Source organism: Anomalospiza imberbis, chromosome 15 (assembly GCF_031753505.1).
Source record: "Anomalospiza imberbis isolate Cuckoo-Finch-1a 21T00152 chromosome 15, ASM3175350v1, whole genome shotgun sequence".
Taxonomy (NCBI): Eukaryota; Metazoa; Chordata; class Aves; order Passeriformes; family Viduidae; genus Anomalospiza; species Anomalospiza imberbis.
The window spans coordinates 14,319,087-14,329,307 of NC_089695.1; the positions used below are offsets into that span (position 1 = coordinate 14,319,087).

Here is a 10,221-nt window from a genome sequence, read left to right on the forward strand (position 1 = left end):
CTAAAACCATGGGGGCTCTTTCAGCTGTTATCAGCAAGAGAGCACAAGCAAATACTGAACCACACAGCAACAGCACAAGGAAGACAAAGACAGGGAATAGACAGGTATAAAAATGAGTTGGTTCTCTCTTAGAAGAAAAATAATCTTAGAGCTCTTCAACCTGCTTGTGAAATCACATGCTAAGGGTGTACTGCACTCAACTTGTACTTCGCCCCCAGCCACTTAATTCTTGCCCAAATACCATTCCTCCCTTTATGCCAGTACAAATATTTGTGTGACAATGGAGTTAACTATACCAGGGAACCAATCCAGTGGAGAACTAAATTGGCAAAAACAACTGGTTAGTCAGAGATTCTCTCATCAAGCAAAGTCTGCAATTGCCAGCAAAGGGAGACAAGTGTGCAGGCTGTGGCAGACAGGAGGCTGTGAAACCTCTTTCACCATCAGCCTACGCTTACACCGACTGTGAAACTACAAACTCTGATTTCATGGCTTGGGTTTTGTTTTCTTTTTGGTGAAAATGCTGACTGTCTTTGAAATTTCAGGGCAACTACAAGGGGAGATTTAACCCTGTTCCAATGTCCTCCACTCACATGAGAACTTTAGGTCCCTCTCCTCTCCTTTCCCATCTCAACACCGCTTCCTCAAATGTGCAACACAATCATATGGCAAATAAGTTTAGGAAACTACTCTAACTCAAACAATCTAAAAAGTCCTTTTGGGAGAAAAAGAGTTTCCAGTTGGGTCTGTTCCTCTTTCCAATTCCTCACACAGCAACCCAAACACCACCATTATACAGCACACAATGCAAGAGTAAGTAATGCATATCTTAGAAAAAAATGAGTACACCCCATTTAGAATCAGATCTCATTTCACAGAGGCAGAATAGAAGGACCATTTTGTTCTGGAGAGTTCTGCTCTTCTACACAACTGCTCTTTCTAAAGAGGCTACCAAGCATCATTCAAGTTTTAGATGTGTAACAGCTCTTCATTCCAAATGGAACAAGTAAATAAAGCTCCTGCTCCAAACTGAAACACAACAGCAGCTGTCAATCCTTGTATCTAACTGGGTCCATATTTGACCTGTGTCAATAAGACCCAGATCACTACAAGGTGCTGGAAAAAGACCAACTGCAAATCTGACTACTTGATTGACTTGGTACATTTGCTACTAATTCTGCTTTTCATTCTCTTGCCCTACATTAGTTTTGCCTTATAAATACAAAAAATCGAAATAAGCATTTAAACAAAGTCTGTGAAACAGCCAACTTTTAACAAAATGTTATGCTACTGTACATCTTTATATCAGTAAAAAAACTATTAAAGGGAACAGCTTTTCTCAAGGAGTTTCCATTTCCTGCCCCTCTTCTTTAAATACCATCTCAGTTTAAGTTCAGAGCACACAGTGGTAATTTGGAAGCTGAAGTTCCTCATCAAGCACACGTCAGCAAAGTATTTGAAACATACTTGAAACAACAGGTCAACAGGCCAGTCACACTCTGTATGTTGGAGACAAGTTCAAATTGGAATTATTGTATTATGACTTTGGACAAGCTGTACTCACACTTCAGAATAAATCAATATTCCAAAGTTCCAGAATGAAGCACAAAACTCTCAATCATTACATTTTTGTGTTCTTCATCCTGTGAAGCAATGCTTCACTCATTCTCCAGTGGCTCATCTTTGTTTTCAGAAATAGACATCTTAGAAATAGACATTTTCATATAAATACAGAAATTCAGAAATTCATTTAACACTTAAAATGAACGGAGACAAATATAAAAGAATCAGATCAGCATTTTAAGATTGTATTTTAGGACAACTGCAACACTTTAGATTTGCACACTGAAATAGCAAAGCCTGAGGAGAGAAAGCAGTAGTGTGACCAATGCTTTGGAAGTAATTACACCTTCTATATGAAATAATTATGTAAATCAGCTAATATTCTGTAATACACTAACTGGCAACACAACCAAGAGGAATTATCATAGAACTGAGCTAAGCACCTTGATCCTTTTGACCACAGGTGCACACAGTGATGTGTAGGTAAGGCTCGTATCCTTGACCAGTTTCATGCACCCCCCCAAGCAGGAGCCCAGTCCTGCTTGGCAAGGACACACAAAGCTCCGCTTTAGAGACCATTTCAAGAACACAGAAGTTGTCACACATACCTCACTTAGATTCCTTGGAAATACATAAAGCCAACACCTGAGCTAGCCTTACACAACATAAAAAAGACTATTGTCAGCCACCACAGGGTGTAAAATGGCAATAACACATCTGAAAGAGCACTAACAAAAGCACCACTTGGAGTGAGCTGATGAAACTGTGTGCTTGGCCGCAACTACCTTAAGCCAACTCTTAATAAATCCATCAGCTTGTCATATTTGCCTGTTTGATGGATTACTCCAGCAGCTGAATATTCAAACAAGGGAACACTGTACCTATGTATGTGAGATAACAGAGCATAGTACTTTCACAGATGCTTATCTCCCATACTCAATTACATGGCCCAAAGACTAAAACCCTTTTTCTTCCTTATTAATACCAGCAATTTTCTCTAAGTTTTTTAAGGGAAGGAGGAAAGCCTGAAGAAGTAACTTGCTGTTACAAGTACTTGGCAGACACAGCCAAGCCTGGCTGCAGAGCCAAATGCAACGTTCAAATCCAGTCCTCCTTTGTATTGCCAAGACTTTCTTCTCTCTCTCAGCTCTCTGGTAACCAGGCAGAGGACAAACCCTTCCAAGGCTGAAGATAATCATCATCATCTGGCTTGTAATAATAATACAAAATGCTGTTCTTAAAGCAGTTATCAGCAGGGCACCTCTTTAGCAGCAATAGGAGAATAACTCATGCAGTGAGGGTTAACTAACTGTCCCTTACATAAAGCTGTGGAAGTGTTCACTGCCCTGAAGATCTTGTTTATGCAAACCAAAATAAATCTTAAATATAGAGAAAAGTAAATGATCCTGGGACTGAAGCAAAGGAGTTCACAGGAGATTCAGATAGCAATGGACAAATGTTAGACAGTCATTTACCCTTCTGCTGGACATATTTTATGATGGATCATTTACAATAATACCTGCTATTACTGAATGAGCAAACAGCATTTCATTAAAGAGCTCAGGAGCCTGGGTGGACAAATCCATGAACCACAAGAAAATTGCCTGTAAATAAGAACAATTGCAGACACATTAAAAAGAGAAAGCAGTTAGGCTGGAGGATTGAAAACCCTCAACTAAGGATACATGGGATCCTGCCTGCTTCTGGGGAAAACACGAGCATTCCAAAGGCAGAGAGCAATCAAAAGTCAACTGTAAGGTCGGTAATTGTAGGGTAGATGACTGGGGTGCATTTATCACATTAATATCCTGCAGACATAGCATGAGGTAGCAGATAGCAACATGAGACTGGAAGTCAACAAATGCAGGTTTTTAATTGTTACCAGCACAATGTGACTTGGTTTACTTGACAGAATTATCTTACCAGCTTCCCTCATCTGTGACCTGGGAGTGAAGTGCAGGGTCTCATTTCGAGCTTTAGGCTACAACAGCAAGAAATTGCAATGACAATAGAAGCAGTAATTCACGCTATTTTACCAGTAATTTACCCTCCTCTTTACAGATTGTACAATGAAGCACTAAAGAAAACATGCTGTTTATCAACCAGAACTTCTCCCCTACCTGGTTCTATTGGAACTCATGACAACAGCTCCTTTAATCCTTCCTTTTCCCCAAACACTAAAAATCCTTTCTCTTTGCATAGATGTAGTGACAGAATAAATAATAGAGGAACCAAGTGCCTACCTTTAAAATAAATTTTAAGGTGTTAAATGCTTCCTTATTACAATCAATTCTAAATAAGACTATTTGCTCTCCATTTAAAAAGAAATTAAACTGTTATATACTGGGCAATTCATCAAGCTTGTGAAGTGTATGGAAACAGCTCTGCAAAACAGCGGAGTGCAAACACGTTCCTGCTGGGCCATTAGAAAGGTGTGGCTAAGAGCAGTAGTAACAAAGCAGGGCTCAGTTAGGTGGACAAAACTGAACTGGAAGGAGCATGGAACAAACAGGAATATGGCAACTGTCATATTCCTATTACTAGCAAGAAATTCACAGGCTCTCTCCTTTAATTTTTAAGTAAAACTAAGTGACAACTACCTCACTCACCTGAACTAATGAACATCTGGATAATACTGTCCTAACTACATTCAGATCTGTCATCTTCATCCCTTTTTTATCCTTTGATGTGTGGAAAGGTGCTTTAAAGGAGCTCTCTCACATTAAGGTCACGCATGCAGAAGATCACAAAAGCTAAGAATGGCAAGGGAATTTTAAAGAAAGTGGCTGTAAGGTCTCACCACACTGTTACACGGGCAGCAATCTGATCTCAATGGGTCCAAAGGTTTTCCAGCCTGCCTGCTGCATGTCCTACATGTCTGTGACAGAAACCAGGCAGCAAAAATGTTAACATGACATATTAAGAGAGAAGTTATTGCAATGAGGAGTGCAGCTGGCCTTGCTACCTACATATACACAAACACTGTGCTCTGCTTTGAGCTGAACCCCCTTGTGCGTGTTAACAACATGAGGGAACCTTTAAGTAAAATAAGAATCAGCAGTTTCTGCTTCAAGAAGAGGAAATTCAACAGAACTAAAGAGAAATGATGGCCTGGCTTTTGAATTTGGCCACTAGGCCAAGCTGATATCAAGTTTCAAGGCCAAGTTTCTGACAAGCTAAAACCTGTTTTAACAGGAATTCTTAATATTCCTTAGGTGTTTTGTTTTTTAAAGCCATGGGGTTCTTGGTAGACCTCTCCTAGAAATCTCACAGGGAACACAGAGCACAACATGCACTTGTCCAGTAAGACTTAAAAGTGAAGTTACCAAGTTGCACACCACTCTGTATTTCCACAGCCTGGACTCCTGAACTCCCTCTCAGTGACTACAACAGCTTTTGCCAGCTCTGTTATCATACAGTGAGGACAAACTTGGTTAAGGCCCTTGGTGATTGGATTATCAAAGTACTGATACACCTATACCAATAAAAATATGACTTTTCTTGTGTAAACTGCTTCTACACAGTACCAGGCAGCCTGCATATCCTTAGTCTCACACAGCTCACAAGCAGTAAATGCAATGCTTGGCCTCAAGTTTCATCACAACTGCAGAATTGTTTCAGAGCAGGCATGGTAACCTGAACTCTGTGATGGGTGCCACTGCGCTGACCAGAGCATCCAGAGACAAAGCTGCAGATCCCCTGCTGCAGCAGAGCAGTGGGAGGGAGGGAGACCAGACTCCTTCCCACCTGCCAAATGCTCCTGCAGCTGACACTCCCACCAGCAGCTCCAGTGTGTGACATGTGCCTCTGTGCTCTGTCACAGGAACTGGCCACCTCCTGCCTGGAATGCTGAGGCAACACTGTCACACCGCAGCCCTCAGCTAAGCCTGTGACAAAAGAGAACCCAACAAGAAATCTCTGACATTGCCTCAGGAGTGACTCAGAACTGCCACCTGACTCACCAACTTTGCACCAAGCACCACCCTGGCCCTGAGCCATCAGAAACCTCTGCCATTTAAATAGTGTTCACTGTCCTGGAGCACACGAGCTGAGCACAGAGGGCTGCATTTATTTTCCAACTGTTTAGTTTACTTTCCAAATTCAGTTTTGAATTACTGGGGAAAAAGAACCCATACAAGTGAACACAAAAGTGAAAAGCTGCCTTAAGTCAATTTATTCACACAATAATATGAAATAGAATTTACATGAGAAGAAATAAGACTATGTAGACCTGCACCTTTTGAACTATAAACTAACCAGAAATTCAATATAATTTCACACACTTGAAGAACTCTTGGACACACTGCATTAAGAAATTGGAGGGTGTAAGATTTTTGACAGTTATTTTGAAATTGCAAGAATAAATCTCATGATAAGTAGATTTAACTAGGTACATACAGGTTTTATTAATTATTTGATTTAAACTGCAACTTTATTTACAATGCCCAGCCAGAAACAAGGTATTACTGCTCAGCCAAACCTAATCAAGGTAGGTACTTAATATTTAAGGAAGGGAGTTGCATTGGCATTGAAAGGCAGTGAAGTTAACAAAGGGCAGAAGACTCAGAACAAAAGGATTCCACCACATCCTAGAACAGTAAATCTAATACTCTACCACAGAGTCTTCCTCCTAAACTTCAAATACAATAGGACTATCACTCAGTATCCAAAATAACTGTCTCATGCACAACAGCATGCAGATCCATACTTCAGAGTTACTAGAAAATGCCACCATAAAATTAAGAGGTGATTGTGAAGAGAATTACAAAGCAGAATTTACCTGATGAACTTCATTGCCCAATTCCAACCACACCAAAGAAATACAGAGACCAAATACTTCAAAAATACTAAATATAAATTTGAATTTCTCATATGTATTTTGCAGTTGCGAACTTATTTTTTGGTTCTAAGACTTTGATGAATTTTAACAGGTTACCATTTTTACCTGGGTTTTAGCATTTAAAGTAACCCACAGCTGTTTATCATCACTTACAGAACCAAAGTATCTGAGAATTGTGTAAGAAAAGTCCTTCATGTTGAAATAGCTGACCTAACCAAGCTCTCAGCCACTGAAGCACAAGTAAGGATAACAAAATAAACCACAGATGAGTAAATTGAAACTCTAAGATAAGTATCAGCTGAATATGGAACCAAGATGCTGAGTTCAAAACCACTATCAAAGCCATCAGGGTTTGAACTAGGAAAATTTCAAGCAACTTGCCTATTTTCAAAATCCTCATATAATCATATTCCCTTTTTAAGGAAAGAACAACAGTTTCTTGTTAAAGTTCAGTATGCTGCTGCCACAGCATCAGCTGTTATTTATGAGGCAGATTATATCATTTAGCTTCCTCTGCAGAGAATTTTGTAAGTCATGGCCTTAAGACAGAAGACATTATGACAAATCTGCACCACACACAATGGGACTATTGATCTTGATGTCTCTAAATACTATTTACTCTGCAGGCTCCACCTTCCTTCTGCCCCTCCTCCCCTTTTTTAATAAACAATCTGCTTTATTTGGATAATGTTATTCCCAGAAAACTGAAGTTTATTCAAAAAACGTTTATTATTATTGGAAATGTTCACTTCTTGCACCTGTTCTGGAAGTATAATGTCTTTTCCAATTCAGATTTTGATCTACTGCTTACTGCTAGACTTACTAAGTTATATCCTTAGAAGCAAACATTTTAAAAACAGTGACAACATTATAATGCTACAGTGATCATTAATCCTACAGACAAAAAAAGTACACAAATAAAACTTAGGAAAAACTTTATTTCCCTGAAAGGTCCTGGAACTCAAGTCACAGTTGTAGTCCTAAATACCTCATCTGTCACATTATTAAAACTACTTTACCCCGGGCTGACTTTGTATACAAGAAGCTGTAAAAAGTAAGTAACTTCCTCAGGACAAGACTTAATCACAGTGGTTTTTGAATGTCATCCAAACCATGGCCTAGAAAAGTCTCAGTCTAGTACAAAGCACCTTGAACAAAACAGTCGATTATCACGAATAAGCTGACACTTCTCTTCAGTTTGCCACCTTTAAGCCCATACATCACACAGGCCCTTTTAAAAGCTGTTTGGAGAAACAAAAATTTAAAAAAAAAAAAAGTTTAAAACAGAGCCTCAATTTTGAAAGACTTCTGACTTGTAAGGGCAGGTACAACTGTTTGTCATTAATATCATCTGGTATATACCAATCTACAGACTTTCAGCCAGTTCTTCCTCTTAGCATTCCACAATTCATACAACACAGAATGGTTTGGATTGGAAAATAACTTTAGGAAGCATCTAGGCCACTCTCAATGCCACGAGCAGGGACATTTTCAACCCACAGAATTACTGGTGTTGGGAGGGGGCTCTGGAAACCACCCAGTCCAAGCCCCTGCTAAAGCAGGTACGCCTGGAGCAGGCTGCACAGGATCCCATCCAGCCCGATCTGGAGTATCTCCAGAGAAGGAGACTCCACAACCTCTCTGGACAGGCTGTTCCAGTGCTCTGTCACCCCGAAAGTAAAGAAGCTTTTCCTCATATTCAGACAGAACTTTTGTGTTTCAGTTTGTGCCCACTGCCCCTTGTCCCATCACTGGGCACCCCTGAAAAGAGTGATGGAGAAGTGCTCCAAGCTTTTCCCTACAGACTTATTTGAGGAGGCAAAACAACCTTTGCTAAGTTCTCCACCATACCAAATTTTTCTCATGCCAAAAGTGAAGGAGTGGCTGACACACACATCATGCTCTCCATCTGCAACACAATCATCACGATAAACAAGTCCATAGACAAGTATTCAGTGGAAGGACGCTCTATTCAGGGAAACAAACTTGTAAATATCTGAGCTATTTATATGTGTAAGGGGTTCAAACGGGCATCTCAGCCCTCTACCACTCTGAACGGCCCGGGGTTGTGAGTCAATGGCAATGGCAGGCAAACCTGTCCTTAGGAAGGAGGGAAAGACTATAAAGAGCAATGTGGTGACTTGGGAAGTTCTCTGAAAACGTGCAGGTGATTCTTTACCCCCGTCCTGCTTTGAGAGACTTCTCTGTTCCCCCTCAGGGGCCTAAGGGCCACACCGGGAGCCAATCCAGCAGACAGATTCCAAGGGCTCGTACACCCAACAGGCACACACAGACGGGAACCCTGGCACAGGAGGGGGCACCCGAAGCTGAAGCACTGATCGCCAAGAGCTGGAAGGGCCCAGATGCGCCCGAAAGGGGCAGGAAAATTGCCACCCATAATAGGAAGGCCACGGACTACCTGAAAAGCAACCCCTGCATGCCTGCAGCCCCGGAGGGACCACAAGGCCACGCCGGCAGGACGCTCAGGGGCGATCCCGGGAAGCCACCGGGGGACAGGGACGGGAGCAGGGAGAGACAACGGGGCCGGGGTCAGCCGGGCACAGAGGGGGTGTGAGGCCGCCACCTCAGCAGGGGAGGGGCCGCGGCCATGTTGGGGGGGGCGGGGGGAACGCGGGCCCGGCTGAGGGGCCACGGCCGAGCCGCCCCCGGCCCCGTGCGCGCGCCCCGCCGTACTCACGCCTTGTCCACCAGCTCCCGCACTTTCCACATGTTCAGCATGGAGCCGACCGCCCGGAGACCCGCCCGGCCCCGCTCCCTCCTCCGCCGCCGGCCCCAGGAGGCCCCGCTCGCCGCGCTCCGGCCGCCGCCGCCTCCGCCGAGCAAGGGACGCGGCGCCGCTCCCGGAAATGAAGAGTCGGATGGCCGGGCGGGCTGCTGGGAGATGGAGTCCCCGGAACCGGGGGGGGGGCCGGGAGCGGAGCCTGCGGGGTGCCGCGAGGGCTGCCGGGAGTGGTAGTTCGCGGCTGTGCGCGCGGGGCCTGCCTGCAGCGGGCGTGAGGGGCGTGAGGGGGGCCGGGCCGGGGTGAAACTGACCGGGGTGAAATTGACCGATGTGAAACTGACCGATGTGAAATTGACCGGAGTGGGACGGCGCTCTCCCGGCCGTGTCCTGAGGGCTGCACGGGCGCTCTCACACGGCGGGGACACCGAGCGGTTGTGCCCGTGTGGGGGCCACGGACAGCCCGGCTCAAACCTGCCCTCAGACCTCCCTCACGGCCCTGCAGCGTGCAGCCTGCGTCCGCAGCCCGGCGAGGCACAGGATGGAAAAAGGCTGTGAAATAGTTGGTTAAAGTCAAAACACTGACGTAAAAACCATGTGGGACCAGAATGTGGTTTTATACTCGGCTTTTAGCGCGAGCAGCTCAAGTTTAAGAGCAGCATTCCGCCCTTATGGCCGTCCATCTGCTGATCGTAGTGTACGGTCTGGAGCGAATTGCCGCTGGAATTTCCAGATCCCCAAGACCCAGATTTTGGAAAGAAGGGGCTGGAACAGCAGAGGGGAGGGTGCAGCATGTGGGCTGCCCACCGAGGCACTGCACAGGCAGAACCTCGTCTGCTCTTCTGGAGAAAGACAAGTTGATTGACAAAACCCGGGGAACAATCGCCCACATAAAAGCTGCCTCAGGAGAATATTGGCTGTTTTAACACCCGTGCCAACAGGCAAGACCATCTTCAAATATTGTCCATGCAGGCACTGAGCAGGAATCACAGTTACAAGGAAAACAGTGAAGTCATCAAAGTGAGTTTGCAATCAGGATTGTCAGTTTCATTACATACATTTATTTTCCTGCAAAATT

At 43.9% G+C, this 10,221-nt stretch overlaps 1 protein-coding gene across 1 annotated transcript in view; it reads right to left on the reverse strand.

The window, feature by feature from the left end:
- Positions 1–9,271, reverse strand: part of CLINT1 (clathrin interactor 1) — a 46,128-nt gene extending 36,857 nt beyond the window's left edge. Inside the window, exon 1 of the mRNA XM_068206024.1 lies at positions 9,102–9,271. Within this exon, the coding sequence (XP_068062125.1) occupies positions 9,102–9,142 (41 nt within the window). The 5' untranslated portion in view covers positions 9,143–9,271. The remainder of the gene's footprint in view (positions 1–9,101) is intronic.
- Positions 9,272–10,221: the final 950 nt, after the last annotated feature.